Source organism: Drosophila willistoni (genome assembly GCF_018902025.1).
Source record: "Drosophila willistoni isolate 14030-0811.24 chromosome 2R unlocalized genomic scaffold, UCI_dwil_1.1 Seg200, whole genome shotgun sequence".
Lineage (NCBI taxonomy): Eukaryota > Metazoa > Arthropoda > Insecta > Diptera > Drosophilidae > Drosophila > Drosophila willistoni.
Genome location: NW_025814051.1, coordinates 4,734,423 through 4,757,364, shown reverse-complemented (window position 1 = coordinate 4,757,364; position 22,942 = coordinate 4,734,423). Strand labels below are relative to the sequence as shown.

General features: G+C 31.9%; 2 protein-coding genes across 2 annotated transcripts; one reads left to right on the top strand and one right to left on the bottom strand.

Moving 5' to 3' along the window:
* The first annotated feature begins 12,629 nt into the window (after positions 1 to 12,629).
* Positions 12,630 to 13,198, top strand: LOC6643549. Its single transcript, XM_002066252.4, has one exon. It carries the CDS (start codon positions 12,655 to 12,657, stop codon positions 13,000 to 13,002), a length of 348 nt encoding a protein of 115 aa, XP_002066288.1. The 5' UTR covers positions 12,630 to 12,654; the 3' UTR covers positions 13,003 to 13,198.
* Positions 13,199 to 14,079: 881 nt separating this feature from the next.
* On the bottom strand, positions 14,080 to 16,173 carry LOC26530311 (protein regulator of cytokinesis 1). The gene has a single exon (XM_015178206.3). It carries the CDS (start codon positions 16,014 to 16,016, stop codon positions 14,196 to 14,198), a length of 1,821 nt encoding a protein of 606 aa, XP_015033692.2. The 5' UTR covers positions 16,017 to 16,173; the 3' UTR covers positions 14,080 to 14,195.
* Between the last annotated feature and the right edge of the window lie 6,769 nt (positions 16,174 to 22,942).

The window sequence follows — 22,942 nt, the reverse complement described above, 5'->3', positions numbered from 1 at the left end:
AATATTACAACGGCGAGGCATATAAATTGGAACAATCTTGATATACAGTGCCAGATTAGCCATATAGCAGGTTAGCAAACGCTACGAGCCCCGCTTTGTCAAAAGATTTGTGATTCAATATTTATTAATTTCTGGGCAAAATATGTAAGTTTACCAAATTTTGTTTTGAAAAATTTTGAAAATTAAAAATCTACAACTTTACCAAATTTTAGCCACTTTCAATTTTTTTTTACCTTGGAATGTAAATCACGTTAATTTTCAAGTTATTTTTTAAAGCGGTACAAAAAATGCCAATGAGCAAAAAAATATTCCGTTAAACCTTAAGTTCATAAAGCTCTAGTTAAGTTGAAATCTAGGATTAAGTCGAAATTTTTGGATTATTTTATTTCAAAAACTCGACTTTTTTCAAAAATAACTTTTTTGACAAATTTTTTAAATATCCAAGTGTATAATGCCGCTTTAAAATATATTAAATTTCAAAGTAATTGGTACGTATGTCCTTTTTATAAATTGGTTAGAAATTATCCAAAGTACAGGCGGGACGAATTAGGCAGATTGATCAACAATAAAATTATTTTTTTCTTCGTTTTTTATCGATTTGCTTTTATGCACTAACATTCAGATTGAAAGGATATCTTTCACTTGGGTTAAAGCCCCAAAAACATATATTTGGCTGGCCAAATTCGAATAGAAATTAGAATAAGCTTTTTTTTTTGCTCCTCGAAATCATTTTGGCAACCTTAACATAAAATTTCATCCGTTGGGCCCATCACCATCAACTTGCCCATATTTGCAATTAATTTAAATTAGTTTAAATTGACTTGAAGGAAATTGAATTCGATTTATTTATTCAGGCTTTTTTAAAACATTTTATACTATTTATTTAGTTGAAATTATTTGAAGTTCAATAGACTTACATAAATCTGTGTGTGTGTGTGTAGGTATTAATAATGGGTGAGTAGCTTTTAATTGTTGACTTTTTTAAACATATTCATAATCAATGAGTGGCAAACTAATTAGTTTGCGTACTCCAAACACATTTTTTGCAAATGTTGATTACAATATTATTATGCATATCAGCGAAAAGCAAATAGCATATGTTTTTTGTTTAAATCAATATAGTTTCAATAATTTGCTTGCAAATAAAATTATAAAAAAAGAAACCTACACTAAAATTATGAATATTTAATGATATTTATTTAGTACCATGATAAAGAAAATAGTGTGTGTGTGTATATTTTTTAAAGCAATTATTCTTCCCTTGTTTGCTAAAGGAATTTGCAGAATTTTTGTCTAATTGTAAACGAATTAGTAGATTTCACCTATGCACAACACTCGAACCATTAATTAAAAGCCACATGGAATTTTATTTATGATATGTTAATTAAATTCCTGTTGAAATAATTTGAAAAGAGATACTAAATGTTTTGTAATTGAAAAATTTTTACATTTTGTTGTGTAGGGAATTATGCATCACCATAACATTAGAACCAATTAATAAATAATGAGCCACTGGCAGTTTGAGGCTGGTCATGACATGTTTTGTGTGCGAGTGTGTGTGTGTGTGTGTGTGTGTGTTTGGGTTGGCATGTTGCCCAACTAAAACCAAAGCGACCTAATATCCTTGAACACCAAAGGACACCCGCCTGACTAACCAAACGAACGACCGACTGTCTACCCAGTGACGACTAGTCACTGTGAAATTAGTAACGCTTGTCGCCCTCAAAATGTACGGACAACAACGGACGGAGAAGGAGGACATAACAGAGGCCATGTGTGAGTGACTCGACTAAGTGTATGACTTGATCTATCATCATTAGTTGAATATGTCAGGCAACAGACACTTGGACCAATTGATTTAGTACCAGGCTGAACAGGAGGCATCAAGAGAGCTCAATTGGTCGGTTGGCTTTTTGAAGGGTAGGTCGCACAAGGTGTGGAAAACTAATACACTTTAAGCAGGGGCAATACACATACTTTGATTCAATACATATACAGTTCGATAACATATTTGTAGCTTACCGTAAACTCTGATGCTTGAATAATTTGTGTTTTCTAATCTTTAATTAGTTAAGACTCTTTTTCTTTTGTGGAACAAAGTGAACGTTTAACTAACAGATATCAGTTTGTACAACATAAAATGCATTTTTATGAGAAACTTTCCTACTGGTTTACAAAATCTTTGTACGAATTATATTTATTTACTGTTAACCAATTTATTTTTTTAAGACAATAATCAAGGCCAACACTTGACCTTTAAATTAAGTTCAAAGAGCTAATAAGAGCTAAAACAAGCAACAAGGTAAAACTTAATATGTAGATGTTATGATAAGCTCATTTCTATTAAGTTATCATTTATGAATCATTAAAGAATCATTTATAAATCATTGAGTAATCATAAATGAATCTTTAAGGAATTATTCTGGAATTAATAACGAATCATTGAGGATTTCTTATTGAAACATTAAAAAATCATAAAGGAACGTTAATTATTAATCAAGGATTTATTAAGGAATGATTACTAAATGACTAATACATCAGTAACGAAATCATTAATGATTCATCTCATCAATGAGTCATTGAGGAATAACTAAAAGGGAACCAAACTTTTGGAAATGACAGTCTTTTTAAAATTCTTTGAATTCTTTTCTTATATTTTAAACTTTTTGACTTTTTTTCTTATCAGTTTATTTTCAATACTTTATTATGCTGCATTTTTCTAAGAAAATGTAACATAATCTATTGCTCAATCTATCACTTTTTCTATTTTGTTTGATTCTTTTACCTCTCTCCTCTTATCACTTAGTTGCATTTGTTTTTCGTACAACTTTTTATGGTTATCTGCTTCTCTACAAAATTGACCTTATCTTTATTTGAAATTTGTTTTTGTCCAGTAAGCTTATCAGCTTTAAGGTATGCTTATTCCCTACCATAAATCCTTGCACCTTCGCCAAAATGCTCATTATTCAAATCTAAGTCGCAGCAGCTTAAAGTAAAAGTGACAAAAGAAAATAAAAAAGAATGAACGCCAAAGAACGAATGGTAGAAAATGCGGAAAAGCGGAAGAAAAAAAATCAAAATTCATGAGGCGCTGCGCGAGAATTATAGCGACTTACTGGATGGTTTAAAAGGTGGCGCTCCTATACCTGCTGCCCTCACCTACATGTACCCATCCCTCCGTCAGCAGACCGAACTGAACCAATCTTTTTCCTAGGCATGCGTTTTTGTTGTTGGAAACTTTTTCCATCAAAAGTTTGGGTTTTCGATACGCCGCCTGCTGATGCTGCTGCCGGTGCTGGTGCTGGTGGTGCTCTGACGGTGAAGCCGCTGTTGGAATTGGCGTTGGAGGCTTCTCAGTGAAAGTGCCACTTCCGCTTTGCGTCAGTGCACACCGATGCCGAGCACAAAAGTGTGACTGAAGTGGTTTCCCACTGCCAATGTTGTCGACCGCCGTCGTCGGCTGTTGTTGTTGCTGCTGCTCCTCCTGTTGCCTCACCTGCTGCTGCACAGGTGTTAATTAACTGGGGGCCGGTTTACCATCGTCTGCGGCAAGTACTAAATTTTAAATTGCAACTTGCCCCCCAAAATTAATGAGACTTGCATTTGTTCGCATTACATGCCAAGCGAATGGTACGCGGATGGCCAGCGAGGGTTTTTTTTAATTTATGTTCGGTTTTCAATTTTTCCCTCCTCTTTGCTGGTTACACAAACTATTATTGGTTGAACGGGAGTTCAGTCTGAAAGTTAGTCTGCAAAGTACGTAAATACTGTTTTTTCTAAGAATTTTTGTAATTAAAATGCCGTCAGTAAAAGTATTACATTCTTCTATGTTTTTATTTTTTTTATTTATTTAAACTTACATTTTTCTTCTTTGAAACAAAATATATGTTACGGAAAGGCAAATATTCTTAATCAGCACCAGCATCGGCTACTGGAGCCGATCCTATCTAGGCGTATTAATGCTATAGCCACCCAACTTTTTGTGTAGTATGTATGTATCAACAAATATTTCGAGGAAACTATCTCTGTCTAAGTTAACAAAATTGTTTTAGAATACTTTGTTATGGTTATCTAAATTTCCTTTTAACATTGTCCAAATTTTTGAGTTTGCAAAGAAAGAGAGTTGTAAGTTATAATAATAATAAATTGGAAAGGGAGGGTTCTTAAACGTGATCTTTTTGGAAATAGTCTTTAAGAAATTTATTCGTAAAAAATAATAAAATTAAGATATTTAAAGATTGAACGCCACTACAGTTTAAGAATAAATCACAGCAGAGAATATTGATAAAAATCAATCAACTTATATGCATCCAATCAATTTCTTTTTTCACCTGCTAAAGCAATAGTTCGTTGATCAAGAATAAGAGTCTAATAAAATTGACTTATGTAGATTATTATATTCCAAAATAATTTGAAATTTTTCTAAAAGGTTTCCATTTTTATGTTAAGCCATTCTTTCAAAAATCTGCCAGCGTCACATTTACTCTATCTGATGGCTATATTTTTTTAAATAACTTTTAAATAAATGCTATTTAAAGTATATTTGAGACTTTAATAATAGTTAAGTAAAATCGCTACTGCAAATATTTAAATGCAATCTGAAAGAGCCCTGGAAATCATTTTTTACTTATGGTTATTGATAGTGAACTCTTCTCTGCAAGTTGCCTCAAACTAATGTTAAGAACACCTACTTTAAGAACATATTCAACAAAATTTATAGTTTGTAGACTGCAAAGTAAAATTTATTTATAAATTAAAATAAATCAATCATTGTTTGGTTGCAATTTCAATATGTGATATATAATACAACAAATTTTGGCTGAAAAGCCGTTCCTTCGTTCTTTTTTTTTTTTTGTCTTTTTTATTTTATGTTTTGTTTTCGCTTGTTGACTACATAAATTTGTCGATCCCAGGTTTATCCTTAAAACTTTACAATGATAGCAAAAACTAGGTGAAAAACTGCTCAACCGCAGGAAAACTTATTTGGCCACTGCAATTCGTAGCCAGAAAGAAAACTCGAGGCTGTAGACTCAACGCCTTGACAGGTCATGATATACGGTAAAGGGGCTAGGCCAGGCAAACGGTAAGAATATTTTATATTCTTTACTTGGGCTACATTTTCCAGCCATTTTCTGGGAAATTATTCTTTTTTGGCACAGATCCATTCATAATTCATAAGTGCGCTTGGGACTCGAGTGGAAAAATGAGCAAAGAAGAAAGAACTCATAAAATTTTAACTAATTATATCAACTGCAACTACTCGCAGACTTATTTTCAATCTATGTATCTCTTTCTCTGTCTCTCTCTTCATCTCTGTAACATCAAAAGGCTTACTAACTATAAGGCTGTTTAATTTGAGCTCATGTCTCTTCATCTCTTTGTCATTTTCTTTGTCCATACATTATGCAAATGCTGCAACAAATACAAAGACAAGAAAAAATAAAGTTTGTCAACATCAAAACAAAAAAAAAAAATACAAGAACCCAGAAAAAAAATAATAAGAAAATGCAACAGAGGCAACTTGCGTCTTCTGCGTCTTAGTTTTTTATGCAACTTCAGCAAGTAGCTGAAGAAGTCGTTGGTTGCATGCTGATGACTTTGCCAACAACTTAAATTGTTTGGCAGCCCCATAGAAGGCAAAGAAGAGAAGCAAAGTTTAAATGCATTTAGGGGCCATTGAGGCCAAGAGATCAGCTTAGTTCATAAAACCCAAAAGAAGCCAATTGACCTTAAGTTTTGCAAGCGAAAGAAGAAATAATCATTGCCTAATTACAATTCAATGTTTGAATGTTTTTATGATTTTATTATGCAAACTGCAAAAAGCTGTGCTTTTACTTACATCTATTTTGAATGAATGTTAAACAAAATAGTATTTTCTTATACTTATTGAAAACTTAGGAAATTTTGAATTTGAATTTTCATTTGAATCCCTAAGAAAAAAAAACTTTACAAGTCTGTTGAAGCAAATACATTAACTGTAATTGAACTTGGCACGGCCTTCTTAGGCTCCCAAACAGAATGGCCACCAGAAAATCGACTTAAAAAGCAATAGTAAAAGGTAATTTCAAATTTACTTTCAGCGCTTGACTTTTCGACTAAGGCTAGCTTGGTTCTGTTTCTTAACTAAAAAATTAACTGACACTATCTCGTGCTAAATGTATTTTTATTTTATTTATATTTTATTCGCATGCAAATTAAAGTGTACAAAGGAGCTAAAAGGACAAAACGCTTTTGCAACAAAGACTTTAGCTTCTCTTCTAATTGTTTCTTTCTCTTTTTAACTAAATCAATTTATTCCAATTTCATTTTGAAAATATTAAATCATTTTAAAACATTAAAATCAAAACTATTCAAAACTTTTCATCGACTTTTAATTACATTATTATATTTGAGAATATCCAAACTCGTTTTATCTACTCGATATTCATTAAACTTAGCTCGAAGAATTAAACACTTGAAACCATTTATAACGTTATAAAGTGTTGCCAAGTAAATTATATTTTTTATTAAAGTTATTATTTTTTTTTAAAGTTACTGTTATTGTGAATTTTGTACTTTTTTTCTACAGTCGCCTGCATTTCATTCCAATGTAATGAGATTGGAAACGTATGAATGACATAGAAGCACTGAGCTTATGTGACTTGAAAGGATTCCATCTTCAGTACGAGTTCGAACCTGTTAAGGTAATTTGATTGTCTTTTGCGATTACTTCTTGTAGAAAAGTGAATGACAATAAAACTTCAAGCTAGAGTCACCATAGACTGAATACTTCTGGTGAATTCAATCTGATAATAAAGCCAACCAAGACAAAATAAGAAGAAAATTTAACTATTTTTCATAGGAAATAAAATTTATACCCAATTTTTATACCATACACCCATAGGGTGAAATGGTATATTAAAGTCGCCAAAATGTATGTAACAGGCAGAAGGAAGCTTCTCCGACCCCATAAAGTATATATATTCTTGATCAGGATCAACAACCGAGTCGATCTAGCCATGTCCGTCTGTCCGTCCGTCCGTCCGTCTGTCCGTATGAACACCTAGATCTCGGAGACTGTAAGAGTTAGAGCCACCAAATTTGGTACGTAGACTCGTGTAGTATGTAGAGTGATCAAGTTTATTTCAAATTTTTGCCACGCCCCTTTCCGCCACCGCAATTTAAAAAAAGCGTTTATCTCAAAAACTATTCTACCTAGAGACACAATATTTGGTATGTATATTCGCTTAGTAAATGCACACATTTTGTATGTATAAAGATTTTGCCACGCCCTTTTCCGCCCCCGTAATTTGAAAAACTTGATTATCTCCCGTATTTTTTTACCTTATGCAATCAAATTTGGCACACTTAAATTTAATACTAATATCTATCAAAATACCAAATTTGATCAAAATCGGACAAAAAACAGTCGAGTTATGCATATAAACGTTTTTCCATAAGGCCGGAGTTGGTCGTTGGCTGGTGGGGGCGCTAGGGTGCTCATATGATTGAGTGAGCGAGATACTAAGATATGCTTGTAAAAAGCATGTGAAAATGCATTTGTTTAATAAAGTTGAAATATTTGATTTACTGGTGTATGGTATACCTAAGTCGGCGAGACGACTTACTTACTTCATTTTTTTTTTTTTTTTTTTTTGTGAATCATAAGCTTTGGTCCACAGTGATTTTTTTTGCTTCATATGCAAAAAACAAATTATAAACTTTTTCAGCACTTTGATAAGAGCCAATCCAAGGCATATTAAACGACACACGCTGCGCAAATGTTAACCTTATCACCTCTTTCAAGTTTACACTGGTAAATGGAACTGATTAAGAAATGTTCAACTATTTTTTTCACTCTTTTTTTATGTATTTACACGTATTTACTTCTATTTGCTATTTTTATATAAAAAACCCAAGAATAAGAGTAAACAAATTGTGAAATTATACAGAACGCAACATAATAATCCCACATTGCTCCAATTATTGGATTTTCCGCATAAGTTTATCTGTCGATTGGTTGTTACCTCCGGTTCGGCTTCTGTCTTGACATCAAGATCCTGGCTCATTTCATAATCATTAACATCGATATCCAAAATCACATCTTCATGCAACAGATATTCTTTATCCGCACTATGAAATGACATAGACAAAAGCAAAAAATTTTAAAAAACAATCGAAAAATGTTATTTGGTTTTTTTTAAGTTTTAAATTTACCACATTTTTAAATGTTAATTTCATTCAGATCTTTTCAACTCGATGTGTTTGCGCAAACTGATGCCTTAACGAGAATGATTGGGTGAGCCACTGAGTCCCCAAACCCGAAGTATGCACACATACAAACTCAAACCATTTCCTCTTTTGCTTAAAAATATTGAAGTGCCGAAGGGAAGGGCAAACATTTACACTATTCAGCCAAACATTTAACTGTGTCCCATATATACATATATATAGTTTTTTTAACTTTTTGCTGATTCACGAAACTATTAAGTTATCCATTAACCATAATAAATAAATTGAACAAAAAAATATTATTGATTTTATATTTGATAAATGCCATTTTTGTTGTCTAGTGTTTCAGTTCTTTATGTATGTAGGAGCATTATTATAAACTACTTTGAAAAAAAAATATTCTCATTTGAAAAGTTAAGATGAGATCAACCATAACCATTCGACTGAAAGTTTGTATACCCTTGCAAGTTTTTTGGTTACTCTTTCACTATTTAGAGCCGTCAAAGTGGAAAAACGCTTTAAAACTCTAATATTTGCGAAAGAAGGACCTTAAATTTTAGCATAGCAAATAACGAAGTTTTTGAATAAAGTCACTGTTTACCACCACTTGTTCCTATGAAAGCTATATTATATGGATATTGATCAAATTTAGCACAGTCATTAAGAGTTATGTTAAACTGAGATATACAAATTTGTATGCCAATTTCTTCAAAAGTAACGAAACTATTGACGAAAGTCACTGTTTTCGGCCGATCGTTCCTATGGAAGCTATATGATATAGTCACCCGATCTTGATCAAATTTGGCACAGTCGTTTATAGGTGCAATAAACATTAAACTTCACGATTAAAGCTCAAAAATTAACGAAGTTATTGGGAAAAGTCACTGTTCTTGACTCTGCCTTTTGTATGGGAGCTATACGATATAGTGATCCTATCCGTCTGAATCCTAGATGTCCAGCCTGTGCAGTATATACGAGCCTACATGTTTGAGTTTGCGCTTATCCAGACGGACGGAGAGAAGGACAGACGGACAGACAGATGGACATGTCGTGCTGGTCAAGAATATATATACTTTATATGTTAGGATATTCTTCCTTCTATGCGTTGCACACTTCTGACCAAAATTAATATACCCTTTTTACAAGGGTATAATTATCAAAGAAAGTAAGGCTTTTTTTAACTGTAAGTGCATTTTGTAAACTCCGGTTATTTGATCGATTTTTCCTATAGTACTATATATATCTTATAAAAGGGCGATCCGCACAACTTGGTAAATGTGACAAGGCTACAAATATCGATTCTACCTCTAATGCTGATCATACAACTTCTCGGGGTTGCAACCTCTAAACCAATTTTGTATTAACCTCTGCAATGGCATAATAAAACAAAATCTGAAAACCTAAATATATATATACATACATATATATGCAGAAGCATATATTTGTATTTTTAGTCCAGTTTTTAATTAAGCATGATTTTTTCTTATCACAAAAAAAATTGTTTCTATTTAGCTGAGTGAATTGGTAAATATTAAACATGTGAAATATTTACCCAGCAACAAAAAAAACAACAAAATTTTGTGTACATATTAGGTAAAGTGAGCCATGTAAATAAACTAAACATTGTAATGACCACAAAATAAAATATGCGTAAATGAAACTACCTACTTACATATTTTGTATGATTTATGGGTCTGGTAAGTATATATACATATGTGTGTGTGTGGGGGGGAGGCTCTTGATTTAATTAGCTGCAGGGTATTTAATTAAATGAATAACCTATTGGAGAACGAAACAATTGTATTAAATAAAGTTAAATTATGTAAATAACACTAGATAAAATAATATTTTTATGGTGTGATAAATAAAAAATATTTTTCCCACTGCTGCACCAAACTTACATACAAATTAAATAAACAAATTACTAAAGTTTATATTATGAAATTAAATAATTTTATTAAATAATAAACATAATTTCTAAATTTTAATTAGAATAATACAGGCACATATATTGCATTATTTATCGGATTTAATATAAGTAGGTACCGAAGCAAAAGGAAGTATATATATATACTTCATTTATTTCAATTAAATGACTCACACAAAATTTGAGAATTTAAAAAGTCGACAACTTTAGAAAAGAAAGAAAGAGAAATGTTCGTCATCATTCGCCAAATCAGAAGTCCCAACAAACCTAAAACCCTTTGCAACAAGTATTGATTGAAATAATTGCATTAATTTTAGACTTAAATAATTTATTATATTTTTTTAAATGTATTAAAAACAAACTTTGATCAAAAAAACACTATCATAATATGTTTTATTATTTTATTCTCGTTAATGCACTTATTTATATTAAATTTTAATATTAATAACCAACTTCACTTTCACAAATTAATGAAAAAAAATATACGGCAATTTTAATTATTATTATAAAAACTAAAAAAAAAAGCAATATGTATGTATGTAAATCTCCCATTTAATTAATTTAATTATTCAATTTGCAGCTGTTTCGAAAGTGTTTTGAAACTGCTTATTATGATTCAGTCTCTATAGACCGAATTTTATTATCAATTATTTTAAGAATAATATTTCCTTTGATGATTGTTGTAAATAATATTTCCATTAATGATTCAACAATTAATTAACAGATTCTGTGTATACATTCAGTACGAAAGTAATCATTAGGAATTTGTCCCTTAGATTAAGTCTCGAAAAATTGCAGCAATTATTCATAAACTTTCTATACGAAATAGTTAAAAGAATATAAACAACGAAAGAAAAAAAAAATAATAAAAAAATTACAATTTTATGTTGTGTCTTTATTTTTGCATCGCTATAAAAAAAATGTATTGTAAAGATTCTGTCCCTATTCAAGTGCTGAAAGAAAAGAAAAAAATTCTAAAAACATGTCGATAAATCATTGTTTTTTTTTTTTTGTTTGATTTAACATGCCGAAAATCTTGTCCCTATTCTATTGCGTGGCAGTGTATGATATACATATTTACAACTCATACAAATTAATTTACAGTAAATTAATCACTTTCATTTTTACTATTCCATATTATCATTAGGGATCCATTCATATCTTTATAAGCAGATACTAGTCATTCATTAAATGTTATAAATAGAAATGCCTCTTCAAATAATACATTTTTATCAAATTTAATGCGCTTTATATATTGTTGTGTACTTTTAGTATTAGAGCAGCCAAACTTCGTAGCTTTGGTAAAACAAATAACTAGTAAGATCAAAATTATTGTCAGCCGCCTGTTACATACATATATGCTCTTGGTTCTCAATTGGTCAATTGGCATCAAGGGTTTTATGCTATATTGAACAATTTTAATTGAAACTAAATACACATGGATATCATTTACAATATCTCAATTTGTAGATAACTCAGCATTTATTTGAATGCTGAGTTTGGCTAGTTTATTTCCATTTGGTGAACAAGAAAATTCATAACGAGGAAAAATCAAAACGCGAATAGCACATAACTTGATACAAACCAGAAAATAAAGAGAAAAATCAACAAAATGCATTTCAAGGGGAATAGGAATAAGTCCACAATATAACTCACTAAACGTATAGACTCAAAAATATCCTCTATTATGTAGATGAAATTTCTTTGCCATATTCTCAAAAAATCTGACTTTTAAAGGAGCAAATGACTTTAATTTTTCAACGTTACTTTTTACATAAATTTTATCATTTGCCATTTATCTATAGCTAACGATTATCAAGGAGGAAATTTTAAACTTGGATCTTATTTTTTGGATAATATATGTATCTATACACAATTTATAATTTGTTGCAGGTTTTTAAAAAATATAAAACAACCACACAAAACAAGTTTCAAACTATAAAAGTGATGGTAAATACATGCCCGGAATATACCCTCTGTATTTTTCAATTGCTGGGTATTAAAACACCGATACAACTTTGTATGTAACAGAGCAAAAGAAAGAAAACGACAGAATGATGAATTTGTCAGAGCGTAAAATTAACACCATTTTTGATTTTTTTGGGAAAAAACAGAGAAAGAGTCATTGAAAGAGCGGAAAAAGAGAGAGAGAGAGGGAGAGAGAATAAGAAAGAACGAGAGAATATTGTAGAAGTCATAATTGATAAGGTTGCAGTTTCACTTGTCAACTCTCTTTCTCACACGCCATTGAAAGGTTTTCTCCCTTAGTTGCTCTCTGTCAGCTATATTGTCTATATCTTATCTGACTCAGTAATAAAAAAAACAACCGACTTTGTATTTGTGCTGTTGTGGTTGTTGTTATTGTTGTCGCCTTCAATTAACACCTTTTAGCCAATGTGTGTGATAATGACGCAGACTTGTCGCTGTTATGGCTGATGGGTAATCAGGAACAATATCAAAGACGAAAGTATTTTTTTTTTCTCTCTTTTTTAGTTAGCCAACGAACGCGTTTCATTATGGACACGGAGGCGCAGATGAAAAAATCAGCAGCAGCTGGATCGTCTGGTGGCCAAGATGAAGTTGATTTTACCAGCGGTTTTGAGACACAATATCAAAAGGAATATAGCAGTATAAGGCCAAACATTTATATCCCACCGCCGGATAAGAATTTTGCATGGTATCGCAATTGCTCAACCATTGGAATGGTCCTATTTCTGGCCACAACATTTCTAATTGGCAGCATTTTACTTCTAATACAAATCACAAATGCCAGTGCCTTGTTAATATTGATTATTATCTGTGTCTATGTGGCAATTGCCGTAATGATGATTTGGTTAGAAGTGCAGAGCATTAAAGTGAGGTGAAACAAAGCGAAACGAAACGAAACGAAATATCGATAAAGAAATGTAATAAGTGTCTAACTAATTAGTTCAATTAAGTATTGTGTAAACATAATTGGAAATCAATGACAAAATAATCTGAATTATAATCTGTAAACTCCACGTTTTAGGTATAAGTTTTCAATAAAATGACGAAACAAAATCCATGTATGTAAATCGACATGAAATCAATATTCTTTCTGTTCGTGCGTGTGTGTGTGTGTGTACCCTATCTCAGGGGTATATCAATTGTGAACAACAGCTTGTGACATATTGTGGAAAACTTGTTATATATAAATACATATATAAAACAGTGAACAGGTTGAATTCGTATATCAATTTATTGTCTGGAAAATATTTAGAGCCTGAACTGTAGTAACTTTGTGAAATCGTGAAATCATGACATACCTCTCTATTTTGAATCAGACCCTCATTTAATATAAACAAAAAAGTATTTTGTAAAAGACATTTTAGGCAACAAATAAAGTAATAATTCACATGGCTTCTGGATATTACTTTTAGTAATAAAAACTTTAATCTTTTATGCTTTTTTTTCACCTTTTGCTAGTTATCAGATTTGGTAGCAACAAAAAATGTGTTAGCAAAGTTGTCTTTTCAGCTATTTCACAGCTTCTTATTAACTTAAAAACTCAGTTGAAAATAGCAACTAAATGAAGCAGAAAAACGAATTAAAATTTTGCAATATCAATTTCTTATTAAAAATGTAGATTGTTCATAATATTACACAGTTAAGCCAAGATCTCCATTCACTAATGTGTTAAATTTGTATACAAAAATATAATGTTCATATAAAGTTTTTATATAAGTGCCAGATCTGACAGCTTCAAGAACATAAACATAACATACATTACCTTCCGGAACGCTCCCATAGTAGTCGATTTAGTCAACCACTATATCAGACATGGCTTTACAATAACACGAACCAAAACAATTATAGTTTTTGAAGAGAAGTTTGAATTTTATTTAAGCTCTTTAAAGTTCTTAAAGTAAAAAGAGACTAATAGAGGACTAGATGTTAAATTACAGAAAGTTATATTGGAATTGGTTACTGGTGTAAATAATATACATTATAATTTCATTAAAATCTTATATAACAGAAGACAAAAAATAAGAATAGTAGCATATCTTTTAAGAATAATAGATGTATTGTAATCCATCTAAGGTCGCCATGTGGGAAGTCCGCGCGACTCGGCTGGATTACGATGGCAACGTTTCTGGTCACCATTCTCAAATGGTCTTGAAGGCTTTGCTTTGGGCTGACGCAAGCTTAGCGGGGTTCTAAAGGTTCGTTGGTCCAAATGTTGATTCAGATCCTTATAATTACCAACACAACGAGAACCACAATTCTCATTTCGAAAATACTTGCAGCTATCTTCGTCACTGGATGCCTGAAATTTAAGTACGGCATTTTCTTTTGTTTTCCAAGTGTTTTTGGCTAACAGATTTGATCGTTTTGTTTTGACAGTTGCTGCATCATTGACCGAGTCGGAAGAGGATCCACTGGACAAGAGTTGGCCAGTGCTACCAGTAACCAATTTAGCCTTGGTTGAAATCTTTTTCAAAGAAATAGTTGATCTGGACGGCATTCGCATTGAAGTAGGCATTCGGGCAGTTTTGGATGTGGGTTGTATTTTGCTTACAGATTCGGGACGATTCTTCTTTTTAGTTTCCCAATCCTCTGCGAATCGCTCCAATATATTCTTGCCATAGACCAAAAATGGAACATTCTCTCGTTGCTCATAATCCTGCACTAGTTTGGTTATTTCCGCCTCAATCTTGCTTAACTTAATGCCAATGGCTTTGCGTTCACGCTCTTCTTTGAGTAGTTGACCTCCACGATTGTTAAAGCGTCCCGGCTCATTGGCTTTGGTCTCCAAAGCCTCCATACGAGTCCAGAGAGTTACGCGACGCTCAAACAAGTCAAAGATGGTTTTAGTTTTCCTGTAGAAATTCATAACGTCTTCTAGTTCCAGTTCACAGACCTCGAGAAAATCTTTATTGTTAGAATCGTTGTGGAAAATGTTGAAACGCTGGCGCTCCTGATCGCTTTTCAAGGTGACATCGCACCACTTGGAGAACTCAACACGCAGATTCTCTATATAACTTGGGAGATTCTGAATTCTTAAGTTCTGACAGCGTTGCAACTCCTCTAGAAGTATATCAAATGTGCGCTGATTGTACTTTGATTTGCACTCTTCTACTTGTCGCCTACCAAATGAATCAATCACTTTCTCGCCCAGACAAAGCCATAGCGTTTGTACTTTCTCGAACATCACATCAATTTCATTTTTCATTTGATCCACCTGAGTCTTATACATTTCATGCAGTTTCTTCAGACTGTCCAATGTCTCTGGTATTACATCATGATTGATTGCATTTAATAAATGATTTTCATTTTCGTTACTGGGCAAGAGATCTAACGTCTTCATATCCTGTTGAATTTGCTTCCGCAACTGGCCAATCTCGTTGAGAAGCAATTCACGTTGGACGGACATTTTTTCCAAATGCTTACGAAATGCCAATAAATCGTCGTCAGTAGCAATCGGATCCGCCGATAAGGGCCGGGGCTGTTCACCCAATTCTGCGCACAGCTGCTTCTGTTGCAATAGCAACCCGAAAATCTCGGCCCGACGTTCGTTTAAGTCCTTTCTGAGATTTTCGACGCTATTGTCCAGATTCAGTTGCCACATTGTTAGGGGCATATCCACGGGCCGCTCATCTATGACAACATCTCGATTTAATTGACGATTGAGGTCATCGGCGATATTGCTCAATCTCGATATTTCGTCGATAATCTTTTGCTCCTTCTGCTCCGATTCATTAATTAGATCGTTAAAAAATAAGATAACATGATCCTTAAGACGTAAGAGATATTCATTGCATGTTGTAGGCTCAAACATTTGATTCCAAATTGACTGCAAGAGATCGATATATGCGGAGGTCTCTTGAAGAATAGTCGATTTAACTGTGTTGTTCATCTTTTTTTTTTTTTTGTTTTTTTTTCAACTATTTTTATCAATTTCGTAGGACTAATTCTATTCCGCCAGTGTAAGTACGTGTGTGGCTGGAGATTTTTGTACTTGAATGATAACTTTTAAATAACTGACTATATTGAAAACACAACTGCTAAACAAGTGATATGGCAACGCCGACTTTGCAACACTTTTGAAATCATATATAGGATTTGAATTTGAAAGCATTTACATACATATATGTATCAGTATTTAGCATATTTTTAATTAGGTATGAGCAAATGTTGCGTTAAGATAAAATGCTACCACATTCTGCTAAAACTGCTAGATTATTTTAGCGGAAACTTATCGATAACCATTCATGTAATAAATTTTCCAAAATTTTAAGCCCATCCCTAATGTGAAGCCACAGATTGGCACCGTTTTTTCCCCTTGTAAGGGTAAGAACCTACTACAATGGACGCTTATTTGTGAAGTATTTCTCTCTTTCCAACAAAAATTCTACCACGCTATCACGAAAATATTAAATTTTATCACTAAAACTTATTCACTGCCCACAAACTAATTTAATTGTTTCCAACTCGAATTTAAAAACTCAAAGACAATTTTTGTAATTGCGTACGAATAAAATGCAAAAGTGTACAGTTCGCACAAATTTCCATACTTTTATCGATTACCTTTTATATTAATCGAATAGTGCTGAAAAAAGAAAGGCTATTAGCCGAAAAATATTCAAAAAATAGCTAAATCTAATGCTTACACCTAAAATCAGTGCTGTTAAATTCAAAAACAGTGCTAGATAAAACGTCAATCATCAACAAGGGTTTAATAAAGAGTTGCTCAGTTTAAACTGTGTAAATGTAGATCAAATTTTAACAAAGGCAAAAACTCACCGCCTGTTTACCAAGTCTATTTACTAAGACTGGTATATAAGACTTCTTAATCATCGAACTTATCTATAAGTGATCTATCTAATCTATGAGAATACTTAAAAGCTTATGTGCATGCCAGTTAATGATAACAAGTGGAAAGTAAGCAAAAAAATTAATAACCACAAATGAGTTGTTATTTTATTTAGTTAGTTTAACATACTTTATATGTAATTGTTTACACAAAGTAACACTTTTTGTTTACACAATACGGATGAAAATCAATAATTCGGTCAAAGTTATTATGTTTAAACAACATACATGACAATGATATGACCTTACATAGTAAAGATAAAATTCTACTTTGTGTTGAGATCTAATCTAGCTTTTATAAAAAATATTTATCAATTATTTCTAATCAATAAAATGGTACATGAAAATTGGTAAATCATCTACATTTTTAAGAAGAAATTGAAATCATAAATCATTAAATTGGTCTTGCATTTCGAAAGGTTCCTACTGATACTTAGTACATTAAATAATTTAATGTATAATCAAATTTTAAATTTTTCATTTTAGTTAATTTTTTACATTTTCAGTCTTTTTAACTCATTATTATTAATATTTTTATAAACTTAAAATATACATACATATATTAACCAGAGGGCCGGGGCTAACTTCGACCGAGTCTAAGTTTGTATACCCTTGCAATTTTTTTGGTAACTCTTTCCTTACCTATAGCCATCAAAGTGGAAAAAACGTTTAAGCTAAAAAGGCAAATGTTTCCGAAAGAACGGCCTAAAATCTTAGCATAGGAAATAACGAAGATATTGATCGAAGTCACTGTTTTCCACCGATCGTTCCTATGGGAGCTATATGATATAGTTACCCGATCCTTATCAAATTTGGCACAGTCATTACCAGATATATTAAACTAACAAATATTTAATTTGAAAGAAATCGCGTCAAAAGTAACGAAGTTATTGACAAAAGTCACTGTTTTCGAAAGATCGTTCCTATGGGAGCTATATGATATAGTCACCCGATCTTGATCAATTTGGCATAGTCGTTTATATGTATAATAAACTCACCAATATTAAATTTCACGATGATAGCTCAAAAAATAACGAAGTTATTGAGAAAAGTCACTGTTCGTGACTTTGCCGTTTGTATGGGAGCTATATGATATAGTGCTCCGATCCGGCTGAATCCGAGATATACAACGCCTGCAGTATATACAAGCCTACATGCAAAATTTCAGCTCGGTAGCTCTTACGGTCTAGGAGGAGTTTGCGTTGATCCAGACGGACGGACGGACGGACGGACGGACGGACGGACATGGCTATTTGAACTCGTCTCGTCGTGCTGATCAAGAATATATATACTTTATATGGTCGGAGATGCTTCCTTCTGTGCGTTGCACACTTTTGACCAAAATTAATATACCCTTTTTGCAAGGGTATAAAAATTGGCCAATTATGTTCATTACATAGAAATGGTATAGAATTATTATTATTAAAATGTTAAAGACTCTTAAAACGGCTGAAAATGCCCTTTTGTTAAACTTCCCAAAACATTTCTTAAACTTTAACTGATTTTCGCTTAAATTGAATTTCGTTGTTCTTTTTTGTGCATATTGTTTTCCATTTCATGTTTTGCAATGCTTTCGTAATTGGTTTCCACATGCCAACTAGCTGAAAAATCTAAATAACGAAACCAAAAAAAAAGAAAAGGCAATCAACTAGGATAAGCCGAAACCTAAGTACTCTTTTTAGTTGTTTGTTTTGCAACTTACTAAACATTTTTTAAAACTAAATGATCAATGTAATGGGAACTTTTCTTGATTTATTGTAAAAAAAAATATCTCTAAGGCCAACTTTTTACACAGTAAAACCACTGTTCTGCAGCTGTTTATTTAGTTGGAAAATGTTGACTTAAACACCACATCTAACTAAACCCATGAAACGACATTAGTCTATTAGTCAACCAGACAAAACGTGTCATCACAGGTGTTTAGCGTACCACACCGTCTTCTTTGGAAAATGCATTGGGAAATTATTGTAAGACTTTGAAAAAAACCGCTGTTAACAGATTTTATGAGTATTTCTACCTAAAGATGACTCATAGTGAGGAAAATCTGCAGTCTGCCACGATGTCACGTTTGTTTAAAAAAATTTTGTGAGTTTTGTGATTAACAGACAGATATAGAGTGTAGAGAATCATCTGTTCATGTATATAGTTCATACACTTTTTAATTACTAGAGTATAAAGAGAAGTCGACCCCAACGCAAACAACAACTGACAACCAACAACCATTTGTTTGTCCCTTACAGATGTAACAGTTGCTGCAGGTTGTCTGCGGGTTTGCACAAAAAAAAAAAGAATAGATACTAGTTTAATAGCTAAAAATATTGTAAACATTCTCCAACAACTAAACAAAACGGCGTGAAAAAAATCACCAACCAAAGAGTGAGTAAGAGGGGGGAAAAGTGAGAGAACTACAAACAACTAGCACGCGTTGGGCCATTAAACTTTAATTTCCGCTGGTGACACTTTTTTCTCTGCACAGTTTCTTTTTTTTCAGTAGGTTTTTTTGCTCTCTCTCTCTCTCTCTTAGTTGGAGGATTGAGACATGGATGGCAAGGGCAACAGCCTGACTTACCTTAATTACTCACAGGATTTCAAGCCATGCTAATTATTTGCACTGTGCACTATTTTGGCCCCAGACGAGGGCAGCCAACATAGCGATGATGGGCGCCAAGGATGTGAATGCTTGGTAAGAGGGAATGTGAATGAGGATGAGGACCTTGCCAGAGCATTTAATTATAATGGTGGAAAAAAAAGGACGAACGTTCAGCTTAAGCATTAATGCCATTTCCGGGTGGAGAAAAGGGTATTACATTCGCGCTTTTTCTCCATGCACTTTAAGACTCAATATGTAATTGGCAAAAGTTTTTCAAGAAATCATAAGTAGGTAATTAATTATTCCATCAGTTTAATATTTTTATTTTTGGCCATTAAAAGGAAAGAGAGCAAATAATTAAATACTTTTGCATCATTAAGTAATTATTTTAAATCAAGTTTACAAAAACGTGATGTCTAAGAGTCGAGAAAGTTTCATTCACTTCACTTGTTTGAACTTGAGTAAGAAATTCTTTTGGCCTTAACCAGAAACAACTTTAAAACTCTGACAAACTTGACTTTTCATCAGCTCTAATTTGAAGAGTATTAAACAGTTTTCCAACTTAATGTCTAAACTTATTTGTTTCAATTTTTAACATTCATTTATTTTGTTTATATTTTATCTTTAAAATATTAGAAATTTTGTCTATTTTGACTGCCTTAATTGCTTAATTTGCCATTAAGACCAGAATTCACCAGAGGCAACATTTTATGATCTTTTTTGTTAGGATCTATTTTAATTCGTTCCAAACTATTAAAGATGAAAAAGAGTCTTAATCAGTCGTCTAACTCGTCTTCGTCAACGACTTATTCCAACACAAACCCTTAAAAAAAAAAAAAGGAGAATGACCAAAAAGCGCAAAAGTCTGGGTACAAAAAATTTGCTTTCTAATTAAAAGCATACTAAGTCAAAGCTTTGAGTAATACTTAGCAACTTTTTTTTCACCAAAAAAAAATTACATATACAACTTTTGTTCTTGTAGTAAAAATTATGATTTATTAAAGTTTTTAAAGTTAACCATTTTTTTTTTGGCTTTTCGGTTAAACCAGAAATAAAACAAATTTATAAATTTATATTTAAAATGGCCATGAATTATTTTTCATTGATTTATTGCTCAATTGGCCAATAGCCTCACACACACACACACATACACACAAAATATGGTTTGTATAAAAGGCATTTATAGTACAACAAAAGCTGCCTGGCATTTCAATTCATTTTAAATTCATTGATTTTTTTTATTATTGTTTTGGCTTTGTCTTAAAATATTTAAAGACTAGGCAAACAATAAAATTTATAGAAGCCATTTTATTATTTCATATTTCAAAGTTGAGAAATATTTTTCTATGAAAAGAAATTCAGCTAAAAAATTGCATTCAAGCAAAATGTAACTAAATTTTCCTTTTTCCCTTTTTATTTTTTGTTGTTTTTGCATAAAAAGCAAAAGGGAAATAAGGAAAATGTAAAGCGAGAGTCAAGACATCTGCTTCGGTTTCTTGTTCTGTTTTCTATCTAGGGAAATATGTCTTAGAATTTGTTTAAGTAAATCTCACTTGAACGTTTTTCATTAGGCCACTCAGCGAGAATTGTGGAAAGGAGGTGGTGGGGATGGGTGAATAGTAGAGGAGTTTATGTTGAAAAACAGAACGGAAATGTCATGACATTTGCAAATTCTAAACTCAAGTCACATTTACCCAGGAGAGACTGCAAAATAAAAAAGTGAAAGCACTTGGTTAAGAAATTTCAATTAGCAAAAAAATTGTTTATGCAAAAGAATTTTATAAATTGTTTTTCCTTTCGAAATTAAATATTAAATTTGAAATTAACCGGGTTAGGCTTTTTCTTAAAGAACTCTTTACACAGCAAGAAATTTATTTAGTAAATATGAAAAATTCTTTTAGATCGACTACCACAATCCTCATTAAATCTCTATCAATCAAATGATTGATAGTGTCAAAAAATGAGAACCCGCAAAATGTTTGGTAAAATTTTCCTACATTTGACAATCTGTGTGAGTTGTCGTTTCTTTTTATCAATTATTATTAGTCCTGGCATTCAGTTGCATGTTCAATTATGTATTAATCATGTGTATGGAATAAAGACTACCTACAAATGTATTACCCCCCCCCAGTTTGCAGAAACTGGCAACAGACCAAGGTAATTATTAACACATTAACAGGTCGCTTTATTCACCATTGATTTATATTTGTACAATTCATAAATATAATATTCAGTAGGGCATCACCGCGACACGTTAAAATCGTATATATGTATATACATACATATAAATACAAATGAATCGAAACAATTTGTTTGCCCAATGCAAACAAACCAATAAATATAAAAATATATAATATATATCATTACCCACACACACACGCACACACACACACACACACACACTCAGGCACACACGCACTATTAAGTGTTATATTAATGCCATTAAATGCAGCAGCAGAAACAGTTATATAAATCACAAAAGCTATCCCATAGCTTATATACCCTTCAAAATTATTTTTCTAATTAAAATTTTCTTTTATTTTTAATTTGTAAAATATATTTTGGTATATAAATTTCTCACATATAATGTAAAAAATATATTTTAAATAAATTTTATTTAAACAAAACTTTCCTGCAAATCATCTGAGAGCAACAAAATTTAGAAAACAAAATAAATATTGTAAAACTTTTTGAAGTTATCTTTTTTAAAACTTTTTATAGTATTAGTCATTGACTAATTAATATCTATCAAACATGACCCTATAAATTTAAAAAAAAAAATAATAATATTCAAAATAAACAAATCTATATATATACGTTTATATATCTTAAATCCTAACATTTTTATATTAAACTCAGAGTATAAAAATAAACTACATTTTGCATAAAACCAATGGCAAAAATGGTTCAAGGTTTTTCTGTGTCTTTCTATTTTCAACTTTTGGAATTGGAAACATAAATTTACACGACTGGCTTATGGTGAGACTTAGCTAAAGAAATACATAGAGAGGAAGCAACAAAAAAAAGCAATGCCAGAGAAAGTGTGAAAGAAGAGCAAAAGTGTTCCACGAGTGTGTCTAAGGACTTCATTTGAATTGGGCCTTAAAACCAAATAAATACAGACTAGAGACACAGAACTCTTTTTGGTATTTTGGGGTTTTCTTTTTTCATACCCAGCATTTAATGGATCGAAGGGTATGTTAAGTTGTATAAAAGGTGGTTTAAGAACATGGTATATGTTTTATTTTAATTCTTAAAAATATTTAATTAACTAATATTTAATTCTACACAAAAGTAAGGCATGTGTCTGCGTTTTCTGACAGCTATTTCCAATACCATTTCCAATCTAGAACTTTTAAAGTTTCAGAAAAAGTCTTAAC

Coding starts and splice junctions, on each gene's coding strand:
- LOC6643549 (XM_002066252.4), top strand. CDS start 12,655: ATGGACACGGAGGCGCAGATGAAAAAATCAGCAGCAGCTGGATCGTCT.
- LOC26530311 (XM_015178206.3), bottom strand. CDS start 16,016: ATGAACAACACAGTTAAATCGACTATTCTTCAAGAGACCTCCGCATAT.